Below are 15,582 nucleotides of genomic sequence, written 5' to 3'. Positions count from 1 at the left end.
CCCTCCAGGTGTATCCCCTCCAGGTGTGTCCCCTCCAGGTGTGTCCCCCTCCAGGTGTATCCCCTCCAGGTGTGTCCCCTCCAGGTGTGTCCCCTCCAGGTGTATCCCCTCCAGGTCTGTCATCCTCCAGGTGTGTCCCCTCCAGGTGTGTCCCTCCAGGTGTGTTCCCCCCAGACATATCCTCTCCAGGCATATCCCCTCCAGGTGTGTCCCTCCAGGTGTGTTCCCCCCAGACATATCCTCTCCAGGCATATCCCCTCCAGGTGTGTCCCCTCTCCCTCCAGGCATATCCCCCTCCAGGTGTGTCCCCTCTCCCTCCAGGTGTGTCCCCTCCAGGTGTGTCCTCTCCAGGTGTGTCCCCTCCAGGCGTGTCCCCTCCAGGTGTGTCCCCTCCAGGCACATCCCCTCCATGTGTGTCATGCCCCTGCCCCATGTTTGAGGAGCCATCCCTGGGTCCTGATCCATCATTTGTCTTTGGAGGTTTAACCACTGGTCAGAGCAGGGTCAGGTGGGGGCCCGGCTCCCTGAGGCAGGTGGGCCTCGGAGGGAAATGCCTGGTCCTTGGGAGGAGGGGCGCCAGGGGAGGCGGCCTGCTCCCCGGCAGCCTGTCCCCTGTCCCCTGTCCCCTGTCCGCCTCCTGTGGGGCGGGCTCGAGCCTGGGTGGGGACGTCCACCCTGAGGCAGGGGCCAATTCAGGACGAGGCTTAGGGAGGAGACAGGGTGTCTCCAAAAGGGAGGCCACCGCACCTGGAGGCTACGCTGCCTGGAGGGCACCAGGTCGGGAGACAGACAGCCCTGGAGGCGCCTCGCCTGGAGGCTCCCGCTGTCGCCCAGGCTCTCAGGGTCCTGCTCTCCCGCCTGGTGGGTGCTGGGAGGACGGCCTCGCTGCCCCGGAGCCCATGCCGGACCCTCCCCCCCCGCCCGCCCCCCCCCCCCCCCTTGAAGGCGGGAGAACCTTGGGACTGCCGCCCGCCGCCCGGGCCGGCCCCGCCCCTGCTCGCCCTCAGTGACGCTCGGGGCGCGAGGTTAGAAAAGCACACAGATTTATTGCATATCAATCTCAGTATAAATTCATTGTAGCATCGGAAAGATTACATTTGGTATACAGTCCTATTCTACAGCATTAGCCTCGCATCGGCCACGGCGTCCCGGAAGGACCGTCTCTAACAGGCACGTCCGTCCTTATCACCAGCATCGCCCAGAACCCCCAGGCTCGGCCCGCGGTTTCCCGGACTCTGCCTCCCGCGTCCTCTGCCCAGCGAGGTCCGCACTCTCTCGGAGCCGCCCTGGCGCCAGCGGCTCGGGCCCCTCAGGCCCTAACGCGTCTTCAGTAAGTGCATCTACGGACTTTCCTTCCCATGGACACGGCACGACCAGACACGACAATGACCGCTACAACCAGCCATGCACACGTCACCGGCAACAGAAGCAATTTACAGTCTCGGACGGGGACGCACCAGCCTCCTGCTTCAGGGCGGTTTTTCCAACGTGATATGAGAACCAGACAGTTACATTTCCTGTTCACACTATACAGCCTGGAAGCAAAGCAAACGAAACAGAAACGCAGCCGAATTGGAAAGGCAGCGACGGGACGGACACCGCGGAGGCCGGGCGTGCCCACGGCGGCTCCCCTCCCCGCCTCGACGGATGGGACAGCGGGGACGCGGGCCCCGCCGCCGGACCCCGGCAGGATCGCTTTGTTCACGAGCAAATTGCACATTTGGAGACTCGAGCTGCCTTTTCCTTCTTTTCTTTCTTTATTTTCCCGAAAGTGGTGCTGGGGTCAGCGACAGAGAGGACACAACAACGGCTGGAACGGAGGGTGGGGAGGAGGCTCCGGAAAACTCGCTGCTACAGACACAGTGCGGTGGCTTTAGACCCGCTGAGCTCCCCGGCCCAGGAGCAGGGCGGCGTCCCCGGGCGGCAGTGCAGGGGTGCACCCTGCGGGCGGCGCTGTCCCCCCCTCCCTCGGGACAGCCTAGTGAGTAGCTCAGTAGATTTCAGACACTTGGGCGGGGGGGCAGGGGGAGGGGGGGACGGGGACAGGGCCCAGGGGCCGGGGACCACAATCCAGTGCTTTGAGGCCAACACACGTGACACGTATCTGGGCAAGTGCTTTGCAAACGGAACGCTCACCGAGGAAGCAGCGAGACGGAGGAGGCCGAGGGCCCGCGGGTCCACGAGGGAAGCAGCTGAGGCTGGACTGAGCGGCCCGGGCCCTGGGCAAACGCATGGCCCGGCTCTGCGGCCACGGGGCTGGCGGGCCCTCAGGTCTGCACGACTGGCTGTGCCTTGGCCTCGTGCAGGGAGGCCGTGTGGCTGGGGGGTGGGGTGGGGTTGGGTCTCAGGCTCACCCTGTGACAGGTCCACACTGCGGGTGCCCGGGGGCTGGGGCTGAGGGACGAGAGGAAAGGGAGAGGAGGCCCCCCCTTCTGAACTTCCACTTCGGGGGTGAGAGTCAACCGCCCACAGGATGAAGCAGCGGAGCTGGACGGAGGGTCTCAGGACTGTCTGACTCCCGGGCTGCCTGGGCCCCAGGGCTCCGGGCACAGATGGCGCCAGCGGAGACCCGTGTGGCAGGGCCGAGGGCACAGATGGCGCCAGCGGAGACCCGTGTGGCAGGGCCGAGGGCACAGATGGCGCCAGCGGAGACCCGTGTGGCAGGGCCGAGGGCACAGGGAGGGACAGGTGGCCCGGCGGCCATGCTCCCCACGCACCGGCACGGGGACCAAGTGCTCTCTGTTGGGTCCAAAGATGGATTCCCCGAACTGCCAAGTGCTTGGGCCGAGGGGCTGACCCGTCGGGACCAGCTGGCCTCGCACCGATCACGTTCAGGGTCACAGGAACACAGGCCTGAACATGTGCCAGTGGGGGGGCTCTGAGGAGGATTGGCTGGAAGTAACAGAACATGACAGTCTACAGAGGCAGGTGGACAGCAAGGGTGACCCTCAGGGTGGACAGCAGGGGCGGCCCTGGGGGTGGACAGCAGGGCGGCCCTTGAGGTGGACAGTAAGGGAGGCCTTCAGGGTGGACAGCAGGGGCGGCCCTTGGGGTGGACAGCAGGGGCGGCCCTCGGGGTGGACAGTAAGGGAGGCCTTCAGGGTGGACAGTAAGGGTGGCCTTCAGGGGCGGCCCTTGGGGTGGACAGCAGGGGCGGCCCTCGGGGTGGACAGTAAGGGAGGCCTTCAGGGTGGATAGCAGGGGCGGCCCTTGGGGTGGACAGTGGCGCCGTGACGGCTGGGGACACCACTCAGGTGTCCGCCCGTCCAAACCGCCTCTTCCACAGTCACCACGCAAAGTAGGCACATGCCGCCTTCTCCGGCAGGAAGCATGTAATCGGGGTACAGACACGGGTGTTTCTGAGGGGACCCCATCCAGGTGAGGGCCGGTGGCAATTCCGAGCCGCACGGGGCAGCCCTGGCTGAGGGGAGGCGCCGGGGCCGGGCCGGTGGGAGGTGGGAGCGGTTGTGTTTTCGAATCCTTGTCCTGGGCCCGGCCAGCTCTTCTCAGCACACGCCAGGGCGGCGCTCGGTCTTGCTGCCTCGCGGGGCTTGAGAAGGGGGGACCCTTTCCCAGGGACCCGCGGGCTGGGGGCATCTCAGGGGTCTCCCCACCAGGGTCTTGAGGGCGAAGCCGGGACCCCGACACCAGCATGGATGACTGTCCGGCCGGGGCCGCTGTGGCGGGCGTGTGGGGCACCGGCGTGCACGCTTCCCGCCACGCGGGCCAGCGGAGGACACGGCACCGTGAGACGTGCGTCGCCCTCACTGCGCGCTCACGTTTCTAAGGGCGACTCGGCGACTTCTCTCTCTCTTGTTGGGATACTATTACTCTTTTTTCTGCCAAACGTTAAAAGAAATAAATAGAACACTTGTCTTAAATGCAAACGCAACTCAAATTTAACAAAAACACATGATTGTCTGGAAAGGGACAGCCGCGCGGCGGGATTGGCGGGGACGCGGGACTCGGTGCGTGGAGACCGCCCACGCCTGGCTCTCAGTCACACAACACACAACCTATTACACGGGTTTGGTCCTTCACTGGGTACTTATATTAACATTATTTCTTCACAATAAGAATGTCTAATGCCAAAAAATACTGTTAAGGAAGAAATAAAATAAGAAAAGAAACAAATTAGAAAAAAATTACAAGTTATATACAGATTAAGGTCAATTCCATCAGGGAAAAAAATTATTATTTGAACTTGGCCCCTATGGGAATAATTTAAAGCCCATGAGTGGGGAAGTAGACTGGTCCCGGGAGGGAGGCGCGGCCCCGGCGGGCTGGGCTGTCTTTGCTGCAGGTCCCAGGTCCTGGCTGGACGTCCCTCGGTTCTGGAGCCGGTCCCGCCTGCCAGAACCCACTCGGAGAGTGGCATGGCAGCAAATCCTGAATCTGCGCTCTCAGAAACACGTGGGGCGGCGTGGTGGCCGGCGCAGGGAGCGGGAGTGTCCCCCACGGCGGCCATGGGTGCGCCCGCCTTCTGCCCGCGCCCGTCTGACGGGGAGGGTGAGGTGGCCTGCCTCCTGGAGAGCAGCGGTGGGGGCCGGCCGTGGTGGCCGAGGACAGACCGGGAGGAACGCCAGCTGCCCGGCCCACCTCTCCGACCTTCCCACATAATTGGGGGGTCTAGGGAGGAGCCGCCTGCGGGCCACGGGCACGGATCACATGTCACACAATGACAGGCACATGTCCCAGTCCCAGCCTCGGGCGGCCTGGGACACGTCTCAGAGTCCTTGGTGCAGTCTGAACTGGCTCACAGGCGTGGCCTGGTGCCCGGCCCGCCCGCCGCCACCACCAAACTACCTTGGCTTTACAAAGAGGGCCGAGGACAGAAAACTTCCCCGTTCGCTACAGTACAGAGGCCGAGCGCAGCCCGTGCGGGCCCGGGAGGGCGTGGCTTTGCCAATAAGCTCAGGTTCCCAAGCGATGCAAAATTACTTTTACAAAACAATTTGCAAGTCCTTTTTCAATTTCTTTTTAAAAAATACTGTCTGTTATTAAAACCACATGCTTAAATAGACTCTGTCGTCAATAAGGTTACCAAAAGGGCTGTTCTGGTCATTTTCACTATAAAAATCGTGTGGGCCTCCCCTCTGCCGGGCACATCGGGTCTGCCCCTCTCCTTCCGGCCTCGAGCGGCCCCGGCTTCAGTGCGGGAGGAAGTGCCGCCGGTGCCCGCCGGGCTGTGCCACCAGGCCGTTCCGTGCGCCGCGCCCACGGCCGTGCGCCGGGCTGTCCTGATGATGCCCTGGAGACCGGTTCTCAGAGACGTGGGCCCGACGACCTCAGGGACTTCGGCTTCTGGGTTTGCATTGGGAAAGGCGAGTGAGACCAGGGGCAGACACCGAGGAGCCGTCGGATGCAGGGGCGAGGGTCTCCCTGGCCGTGGGCCGCGCCGGCTCCTGAGGCCTCGCTGGGATTTCTGTCGCGATGCGGGGCCCGAGGTCACCTCGCGAGCCCCAGCCCCCCCCCGGCCGGTCAGAGGTGGTTGATGGGGTTAAAGGCTCCAGCCTCGGGCGCGGGTCCCGTGATGCTCAGCCACGCGTCCAGGGGGCTCCGGGTGGAGGCGCGGAGAGGAGGGTCCTCGGAGACGGACAGCATCATTGCGTACGCCTGGCGGGGAGGACACGGGACACAGGCGGCAGGTGAGCCGTGGGACCCCGGCCGGCTCCGTCCTCGCCCCCTCCCGCCTCCCGCCGTCTTGGCCCACTCAGACCCACACGGGAGGAGAGAGGGCTGGTGCCAGGGCCCGGCCCATGGAGGCCAGACCCCCCCAGCCAGGCCTGGATGAGGGAGACGGGAGGCCGCAGAGGGGTGCTCGGACGCCATGGCCCCGGCAGAGGGGTCCCTTGGCCTCTCGGATGTTCCCCCTGCAGTCACCTCCTCCACCCCTTTTCTCCGCCTGGTGACCAAACCCGTGGGCAAGCGGGCACTGTGGGGCCCCGGAGGTGCCGGTGGTCATCGCTAAGACCCCGTCCGCAGTCAGGCCCTGCCCAGGGGATGCCGTGGGGACGGGTGGTGCGGGGGGACACGAGCGTGCTCAGTCCCAGGGCACCTTCTGCCGTGAGCCACGGGGTGCGAGGTGACGGCACCCGCAGGGCGGGCTGGTGGGGAGTCAACACTGGACAGAATTAGTAAAAAGACACAGACAGACACACAGACGGTTTTGCTGAGACTCGGGAGCTGCAGAGCTGACTGAGACCCTGTGGACTCCAGACGGGAGGCGGGTCCTGCGGCCGTTACACTCGGGAACGGGCCCCGGCCAAGCCTGCGTCCTCCCTGACCCCATCGGGGCTCCAGCACGGACCTGTGCCCCCGCGGGCAGCTGGCTACGAGGAAACCTGGCTCCGTCACTCTGGCAGGTCACAGAGGGCGGGGGCAGGGCAGCCTCACCCGAGAACCTGCTTGCGGTACTGCCTTCTGGGGATGCGAGGACAGTGACCTGCATGTCCCTGAGTGACCTGTCTACGTCCTTCTGCTCTCAACCCTCCCTCCCCGCTGCTGCTGCAGGGACGTGCCGGTCGCTGGGCATCTCTTTAGCCAATGCCAGGGGCATGGGTGGGCCAGGGGGTCCTGGGCCCCGAGGCAGGCCCGGGGTGGCCATGCGAGAGGTAAGGCTGCCCCTGCCTCGCCTGGGGAGGTGGGAGGGCTCTGAGGGTACCTACCTGGTTCTTAGCCTGCCTGTACAGGGTCTGTTTTAAAGCCTCAGAGTCTAGGGTGGAATTAAGCACATCTTTAACTTCAAACGCTTCCTCGGCTGCTCTGCGCAGGTCCAGCCCCTTCCCAAAAGTCGGCATCGGCTCCAAAGCTAAGAGACCGCCCGCCGGCGGCTGCTCAGCACACCTGCACCAACCGGAGAGGCCTGTGAGCCGCGGCCTTGGCCCTGACGCCGCATGCACATGACAGACACGTGACACCATGGGTCTCCACGAGCCACATGCACAAGACAGACACACAGACACACGGACACAGGACGGAAGCCACACGGATGCAGGAAAGCGCGGACAGAGGACCACGGAGCGGGTGAGTACACGTACACATGCTGCAAGTAGCAGGCTGGGCACCCAGGTTTCCAGGGACAAGGACAGAGGGGAGGCCTTGGTTCCCAAGAGTCTGGGCAGTTGGGGAGCTCAGGACCCCAGTCCCAGGACCTGGGGGGGGGGGGGGAAGCTGGCACTGTCCGTTGCCAGGGGCGTGGCCAGCACTCAGGATAGAAGGGAAGGGGCTCTGATTGGCACAACTTCCAAAACTATGGGGTTCAGTCTCAGCACCACAGCGCCCGCGGGATGCTGGACAGCACCCCCAGGTGACAGATACTATGTGGCTCTGCAGCTGGACCAGCTCGCTCCGTGCCTTCCCCTCCACTCTGCTCCCAGGCCTCTGGATGTGCATGCACACACATGAGTGTATGTACATGCACGCATATGCCCACACACGTGTTTGCACATATGCATGTTTGCATACATAAGCACCTTGTGTGTGCACATGTGCGTGTTTGCGGGTACACACATGTGCGAATGCATGCACACGCGCACAGGTCTATGCATGTGTCTGCGTGTGCACGCCTGCATATGTTTGCCTGTGTGCATGTGTGTGTGCATGTTTGCATGTGGTGTGTGTGTGCGTGGCTGGGCCTGGCCCCCTCCCCAGGCCGGGGCTCTCCCTGGCCTACGTGCAGAAGCCCCCGTGGTTGAGACACTGCAGGGAGGAGGGCCAGCAGGGAGGGGGAGGCTCTCTGCAGGTTTGGGAGTGAGTCACCCTCGTGGTGCTCAGGGTCCTCCCTGGCTGGGCCCCGGCTCTCTCAGCTGCCCTGCCATGGCCTGGAGGCTGGCACCCACCTTCGGGTGTGGTCGAAGCCCACGGCCAGGGAGGCGGGGGGCTCCTCGTCCTCCTCGTCCTCGTAGGCGCCCTGGGGCTCGGGCGCGGGGGACACGTTGTCGTCCTGGGACTTCCCCGCAAGGCTGTCATCGTCCTCCTCCTCCAGCTCCTCCTCCTCCTCCTCCTCGCCGTCCTCCGGCTTCCCGCTGGCCAGGCCTGGGCAAGGCGCGGTGCCGTCCAGCTCCTGGACCTCTGGCCTGAAACGGCACGGGAGGGAGTTGGCCACCGACTCCCAAAGGCCGGTGAGTCAGCTCCGGTCAGCTCTCCCCCGCTGCACCCCGACCCTCCCAGCCCCACTAGAGAGCGCGCCTCTGTGGCCCCAGATCCCTGAGCTGTGGGCCTGCGCTGTCCCTGCCTGGTCCCAGCCCGTCCCTGTGGGGTGAGCGACTCAAGAAGAGGAGGATGCCCCTTCCTGGCAGGGCTCCTGGCAGAACGGACACTGTGTCGGGCGCCGTGGCCGGCCTGGTGCTGGGCCAGGGTCCGGCGGGCACAGGAGACGTCGGGGAGGGTTGTGGCCCAGCCCAAAGGTTCTGTGCCTCCAGCCTCAGGGGCTCAGGACGTGGGACGGCCCAGGCCAGGGGCCCCTCAGCGGACGGCGTTGGGTCCCGGGGTTCTGCAGGGGTGTTGGGTCCCGGGGTTCTGCAGGGGTGTTGGATCCTGGGGTTCTGCAGGGGTGTTGGATCCTGGGGTTCTGTGGACGGAGTCTGAGTCCCAATGTTCAGTGGATGGTGCCTGGGTTCTGGGGTTCAGTGGACAGAGTCTGGGTCCCGAGGTTCAGTGGACAGTGCCTGGGTTCTGGGGTTCAGTGGATGGAGTCTGGGTCCTGGGGTTCAGTGGATGGTGTTTGGGTCCCGGGGTTCAGTGGACGGAGTCTGCGTTCTGGGGTTCAGTGGACGGTGCCTGGGTTCTGAGGTTCAGTGGACAGTGTTGGGTCCTGGGGTTCAGTGGACGGTGTCTGGGTCCCGGGGTTCAGTGGATGGAGTCTGTGTTCTAGGGTTCAGTGGACGGAGTCTGTGTTCTGGGGTTCAGTGGACTGAGTCTGTGTTCTGGGGTTCAGTGGATGGTGCCTGGGTCCTGGGGTTCAGTGGACGGAGTCTGGGTCCTGGGGTTCAGTGGATGGAGTCTGTGTTCTGGGGTTCAGTGGACGGAGTCTGGGTCCTGAGGTTCAGTGGACGGAGTCTGGGTCCTGGGGTTCAGTGGACAGAGTCTGTGTTCTGGGGTTCAGCGGATGGAGTCTGTGTTCTGGGGTTCAGTGGATGGAGTCTGCGTTCTGGGGTTCAGTGGACGGAGTCTGTGTTCTGGGGTTCAGTGGACAGAGTCTGTGTTCTGGGGTTCAGCGGATGGTGCCTGGGTCCTGGGACTCAGTGGACGGTGTCTGGGTCCTGGGGTTCAGTGGACGGTGTCTGGGTCCTGGGGTTCAGTGGATGGTGCCTGGGTCCTGGGACTCAGTGGACGGTGTCTGGGTCCTGGGGTTCAGCGGATGGTGCCTGGGTCCTGGGGTTCAGTGGACGGTGTCTGGGTCCTGGGGTTCAGTGGATGGAGTCTGCGTTCTGGGATTCAGTCAGTGGCAGACCCGCCGGGACAGGTTTGCCTCAGAGACAAGTCCCCTGATGTGCAGGCCCCTGGGCCCCTCCAGCCCGGGCGGGGCTTCACTGTGGGTCCTCGTGACCACAGGCAGAGGGAGCGCGGGGTGGGTGTGAGTCCTCGCGTCCCTCTGGCCTGGGTTCCGCTCGTCAGGAAGCCCGTGACGGGGGTGTGGGGGGCAGGAGGCCCCAGGTGCCCAGCACGCGTGCAGGGAGGCGGCGGGCAAGGCGCTCGCTGGCTGCACCCACGCCTGACCTGAGCTCCGGCTCCCAGACCCTGCACCTCCTGGACCCGCAGGGCCGACGGGAATCCGTCCACTGGGCCAGGGACACGGTCCTCTCTCAGCGTCCGGCAGGCGGGCCTCCGCCCCAGTGACCTCTGACCTCCAACAGGGCAGGTCTGGGGCTCGCCCTTGTGCCGGGGACCGACCGTGTGCCCTGGCCCGTGTGTCTTCATTCCTCGTCGTCCCGTGAGGAGGAGAGGGATTCTGACAGCTGACCCGCCTGGGGGAGGGGGGTGGGCCCAGCGTGTTTCCCTGTCACCGGGCACCTGTGTGGGCACCGGGCGCGCGCCCATCCCACCGTGATGGGGGGTGGGGGGTGGCGGCCCTTGGACCAGGTGATGTAGCCAACAGCCTCCTGTCTCCTGTGGGCTCTCTGCGGGGGCCTTGGGGGGTCCTGGCCCCTCGGGGCCCGGTGCCCTCTCAGGGACATGAGACCCCGCCCCCCCCATCTCCATGCTGAGGACGCGGTGAGCAGGCGGGCAGCTGCGGGCACCGGATGCGGAGCATGTGCTGCCCACAGCCCTGTGTGTCCTCCGTGGAACCCGCACGCACTGGGCACGTTTCCATGTGGCGCCTCTGCCCGGGGCCGGGACCAGGCTCTTCACCTGTGTGCCCGCCCCTCCCCCCCGAGGATCTGCTCGTTGGCAGGCGGCCCGCACCGGCTGGGGTGCTGAGGGCCCAGCGGGCACCGTGGGGGGCCAGGCGCCTGGTGCCCGCTTCAGGCAGAGGACACGGGACACGCGTGCAGGCCTCCAAACAGCTGCCCGGGGCGCGTGCATGTACCCGGGGACACAGCCCACGCTGGGCATCAACAACGGGACCTTCTCTTCCGGTTCTGGAGCCGGCGCCCAAGGTCCAGGTGTCATGGGATGGTCCCTCAGGCCGTGAGGGGGACCCGGCCCAGGCCCCTGCTCTCTCTCTGCTCCGTCTTCGCATGACATCCATCCTACGTGCACGTCTGCGTCCACATCTCCCCCTTTACAAGGTCCCTAGTCAGGTGGGATGAGGGTCACCCAACCCCAGTGTGACCGCATCTTCCCCCATCAGGTCACGTTCCGAGGCTCCTGCGGGCCAGGCCTCCAACCGAGGGACCTGCAGGGGCACCGTTAGCCGTGAGGCCGGGACCCCCGGTGGGGCCTGAACTCCCCCTGACGCTCAAGGGCAGTGGTGCCGAGTGAGGACTATCCGTTCACACTGGCCCCACGGATCTGCCATGGGCCCCGCACTTGAGGGATGTACGTTGACCGAGACCCTGGTTCCCACTTTCAACAGTGACGTGGGGCACCTCCAGCCAGGGCTCCGGGCTCCCTGGACGGGCCGGTCCAAGGGCCTGGTGTGTGGCTGGCTCTGCCCGGCTCTCTGGGGACTCGGGCAGCGGCCTCCGTCTGAGCCTCCCTCACTCCCCTGCCCTGAGCAGCAGGGAAGCCCTGGCGGACGCGCATGCCAAGGTCAGGGGGTAGGATGGCGCCCTGGGAATACCGAGGGCAGGGACCCCTCTCCTGGGCACTGCCTCACCCGCTGGGGATGGATGGGGGCCCTGGGCCCAGGGACGGTAGACTGCAGCCCACCCGTGGCCACCATGGCGGCAGTGCCCTGGGCCTGGCTGTGTGGCTGGAGCCAGGCGCCCCACTCCTCCGGGCCTCAGTTTCCCCTCTGAGGAACTAGGGGACCGCACCCCGAGGCCTCTGGGAGTTGGCCGTGTCTCTGGTTCTCGGACGCCCGGTCTGGCACCAGCTGTCTCCCAAGGAGCAGCTCTTCCTGGGGTCGGAGGTCCTTGCCGGGGGGGGGGGGGGGGGGGGGCGGGGGGGGGCGGGGGGGGAGGGCAGTGCCACGCACCGAGCCCCGTGAGCGGGGCTGTGCAGACGCCCTCCTCCTTCTTGAACCCGAATCCTCCATTTTTCTGCTGCTGCTGGTGTGTGTCTCTGTGTGTGCGTGCTCACGTGTGTGTGTGCTCACGTGTGTGCGTGTGCATGTGTCTGTGTTTAAAGGGGCAGCACTATTGTTCGGAAACCTTCAGTGCCTGGGGCTAAGCAAGTGTCCCCGAGTCTCAGGCGGTGAGGGCCGTGGTGTCTCCCCCACTGCTGACACTTGGTTGCACACGTGTGAACGCCAAGGCCATGCACGTCCAGGGGGAGAAACTGAGGCAGGGGGGAGCCCTTGCTGACTCTCCCTGGCTTCCAGGCGGCAGAGCTGGTACGGAATGGGATCCGCTGCAGAGCCCTGAGCCCGGCCCGGGGGCAGGTGCGGGGGTGGAGGGCCCTGCTCTGGGCTCAGCCGCACAGGGGGGAGGGGCGCCCACACAGCCCCGGGGCCCGGCAGGGGCTCCTTACCGTGTGTCTGTTCGCACCGCCGCCTGGCTCATCTCGCTGTTGGCGATGAAGTTTCTGATTTCAGAGAAATAGGAGTCTTCCTTCTCGTCTAAAAGTGCGTGGGTGTCGGACTCAGAGGTGGGGGAGGAGGCGCTGGTCCCCAGGTGGTTCGTGAGGACCCCGGAGTGCTGGCTCACTGCGTGGAGGGGGATGGGGGACCCTCAGCTGTACCGCTCCGCTCCCCACTGCCCCTCTCCCCACTCATCACCCCATCATTCAAGTTCTACCCACCCCCACCCTCGTTTCGGAACCACCTCCCGGGGCTGCCTGCAGGCGCGCACCTGGGGTCTTTTCACCAGGGGCCTGCCTGCCTGGGTGTGTTCGCCTGGGGCCTGCTCCCCTGGGCTGTGCTCCCCTGGGGGGTGGTCCCCTGGGGGTGGTCCCCTGGGCTGTGCTCCCCTGGGGGTGCTCCCCTGGGCTGTGCTCCCCTGGGGGGTGCTCCCCTGGGGGTACTCACCTGGGCTGTGCTCCCCTGGGGGTACTCACCTGGGCTGTGCTCCCCTGGGCTGTGCTCCCCTGGGGGTGCTCCCCTGGGCTGTGCTCCCCTGGGGGTACTCACCTGGGCTGTGCTCCCCTGGGCTGTGCTCCCCTGGGGGTGCTCACCTGGGGCGTGCTCGTGCTCATGCTTCTTCAGGTGCCGGTCCAGGTTGGTCTGCTGCCCGAAGCAGCGGCTGCACAGGTGGCACTTGAAGGGCTTCTCCTTGTTGTGGATGTTGCGGACGTGCCGCTGCAGGTTGGAGGAGATGCTGAAGGACCGGTCGCAGTACTTGCACCTGCGGGACACACACCCTCAGAGGCGGCCCCGCGGCCGGCGGCCCCGCCCCGTGCTCCTGAAGGTGGGCACGGCAAGGCTGTGCCAGGAGCAGGCATTCGACCTTGACCTGCGGGCAGCGAACCATGTTGGGGTGTGCCCTAGCTGGAGGAGGGGCACCCGGTGGGGCCGTGCCCCTGGGTGTGCAGCGCCCAGACTCCCCAGCGCCTGCGTCCTCCCGGTGGTGGGTCACCCAGCCCGGTGGCCTCACGCCTGGCAGGTCCACCCACAGGGCGACGTGCTCCCAGCAGCCTCAAGGGGGCAGCATCTCACCATGGAAAGACGCTCAGCTGGTCCAGGGAAGGGGGACCAGTAGACAGCTCCCCGCAGAGACCCCCACCTGGTGCGGGTTGAGGAGAGCGGGGGTCCTCGCGGGCCCTCGGGCTAGTCCCACCCCCCAGGCCCTGAGCTTGCTACTCCATCGGTTGGGGGGGTGGGGGCTCCCAGCCTTGTGGCGTCTGGCTGCTCCCTCTGCAGGGACCATGATGACCACAGGGTCCCCTTTGCCTGGGGGGCAGCCCAATGCTCAGCTCATCTGTGTGTCCCATGGACACCACCTGCAGCCTGCGTGGTACAGGGGCTTCCGCCGCGCCCGCCAGAACATTCCGCTGACGCCCCTTCTCCGAACCCCGCGCTGACTGAGAGAGAACAGCCATGCCGCACAGCGGAGGCGCCTGTGATGTGATGCCCCCATGGGTGTGGGGCCCTCGAGCGGGGCCTGGCCTTCACGCCCACTCTCACGACCCCCATACTGAGGGCGAAACAAGAGCTAGCGACGTGAGCCGTGAGCGTGGGGAAGCAAGACACCCCGCCAGACACAGGGTGAGAGCCAGGGCCCCAGAGGGTGACGGAGAAGTCACCGTGCTGCCCCCTCCTGGTGGTGGAAGACCAAGCAAGGCCAGTGACTGACAGGTGTCCCACCTGTACTGTGTCCAGCTAAAGCCGCACACTGTGTGTATGTGCATGTGTGTGTGCACACGGTGCAGGTGTATTATTGTGTACACGTGTGCCCATGCACACGTGGGTGCACACGGTGCACACGTCAGCGTGTACATGCGCGCCCATGCACATTCTGGTACGTGTGGGTGTGCAGACATGCGTGCGCACAATCCATGTGTATTAGTGTGCACATGTGCATGCACACACGGGCACGTGTGTGTGTGTGTAGTGTGAGTGCATGCACACATGTGGTGCATGTGCACACGGGCACAAACAAGTGCTCCAGTCTTTGGAATTGCTCCAGGGGCCCTGTCAGTCTCTCTCTGTCCGATGGTGTCAGGCTCCCACTGCAGCCCTGCTCCTTAGGCGGCTGCTCAGGAAAGACAAGTGCAAGGCCAAGCTGGCCCCCTCCCGGGTCTGGGCATTCAGCCCCTGCCCACCCAGCAGGCGTGCCGGGCTGAGCTGTGCCGCCCCGGTCAGCGCTGCGCTCGCTCGCACGGCGCCCCTTTCCTTGTTTCTGTCAACAAGTCCCTGGAGGGCAGCGTGGGACCTGGAGAAGCGGGGTCCTGAGTGAGAACGAGGCTGTAGGGCGCGGGTTCCAGGCAGGAGGTCAGGACCTCGTGGGATCCTCCCTCCGGCCTCTGGGGGGCGGGAGGGTGGGTGGCCAGGCTCTCCGTGGCCACAGAGTCCCGAGTGGCCTCCCGAGTTCTCATCTCAGTAAATGGCCCAGACAAACAAGCCTGTTTGAACCTTAGGGGGCGGCAGCCCAGGGCTCCGGGGAGCAGGGCCTGCGAGCAGCTGGGATTTGCCTTGTAAATAAGCTGACAAGTGGCGACTGAAATTTATGGCCGCGCCGCATAGAATAACAACACCACTGCGCCCGCCAGGAGCGAGCAGATGGCGGCCACGGTGGCGGCGGCGAGGGCCTGCAGCGGACCTTGCCATGACCGTGTCCGCGGCCACTGCAGGGAAGCCAGCCGCGGGGGACACAGCGTGGGACGGGGGGTGGGGGGAGAGGGGGGGTGGATGGCCCCAGGCAGCGTCCCACCCCACACAGGGCCACACCCCAGGGAGAAATGCTGTCAGTAACTGTCAAGAAAGGGACAGAGAGATTCTGAAACCCAGCCCTAGTACTCAGCTAAGGGAGGAAGGAGGGACCTAGCCCTAGTACTCAGCTAAGGGAGGAAGGAGGGTCCCAGCCCTAGTACTCAGCTAAGGGAGGAAGGAGAGACCCAGCCCTAGTACTCAGCTAAGGGAGGAAGGAGAGACCCAGCCCTAGTACTCAGCTAAGGGAGGAAGGAGGGACCCAGCCCTAGTACTCAGCTAAGGGAGGAAGGAGGGACCCAGCCCTAGTACTCAGCTAAGGGAGGAAGGAGAGACCCAGCCATAGTACTCAGCTAAGGAGGAAGGAGGGACCCAGCCCTAGTACTCAGCTAAGGGAGGAAGGAGGGACCCAGCCCTAGTACTCAGCTAAGGGAGGAAGGAGGGACCCAGCCCTAGTACTCAGCTAAGGGAGGAAGGAGGGACCCAGCCCTAGTACTCAGCTAAGGGAGGAAGGAGAGACCCAGCCCTAGGACTCAGCTAAGGGAGGAAGGAGAGACCCAGCCCTAGTACTCAGCTAAGGGAGGAAGGAGAGACCCAGCCCTAGTACTCAGCTAAGGAGAAAGGAGGGACCCAGCCCTAGTACTCAGCTAAGGGAGGAAGGAGAGACCCAG

General features: G+C 65.2%; 1 protein-coding gene across 4 annotated transcripts in view; it reads right to left on the bottom strand.

The window, feature by feature from the left end:
• Positions 1-2,835: 2,835 nt before the first annotated feature.
• PRDM16 (PR/SET domain 16) overlaps positions 2,836-15,582 on the bottom strand; it is a 275,982-nt gene continuing 263,235 nt past the window's right edge. For 3 of the 4 annotated variants that reach the window (XM_070403930.1, XM_070403931.1, XM_070403933.1), the window contains 5 exons: positions 12,721-12,890; positions 12,079-12,253; positions 7,842-8,078; positions 6,669-6,846; positions 2,836-5,616 (listed from right to left, as the gene is read on the bottom strand). In XM_070403930.1, the coding sequence (XP_070260031.1) occupies positions 5,482-5,616; positions 6,669-6,846; positions 7,842-8,078; positions 12,079-12,253; positions 12,721-12,890 (895 nt within the window). In that variant the 3' untranslated portion in view covers positions 2,836-5,481. The remainder of the gene's footprint in view (positions 5,617-6,668; positions 6,847-7,841; positions 8,079-12,078; positions 12,254-12,720; positions 12,891-15,582) is intronic. The other variant, XM_070403932.1, reaches the window with a different exon arrangement.

The sequence above is a fragment of the Myotis yumanensis genome, unplaced genomic scaffold (assembly GCF_028538775.1).
Source record: "Myotis yumanensis isolate MYYU_CA2020_CCGP unplaced genomic scaffold, mMyoYum1.0.hap1 SCAF_2, whole genome shotgun sequence".
Classification (NCBI taxonomy): domain Eukaryota; kingdom Metazoa; phylum Chordata; class Mammalia; order Chiroptera; family Vespertilionidae; genus Myotis; species Myotis yumanensis.
This window is presented reverse-complemented; position numbering and strand designations above follow the sequence as displayed.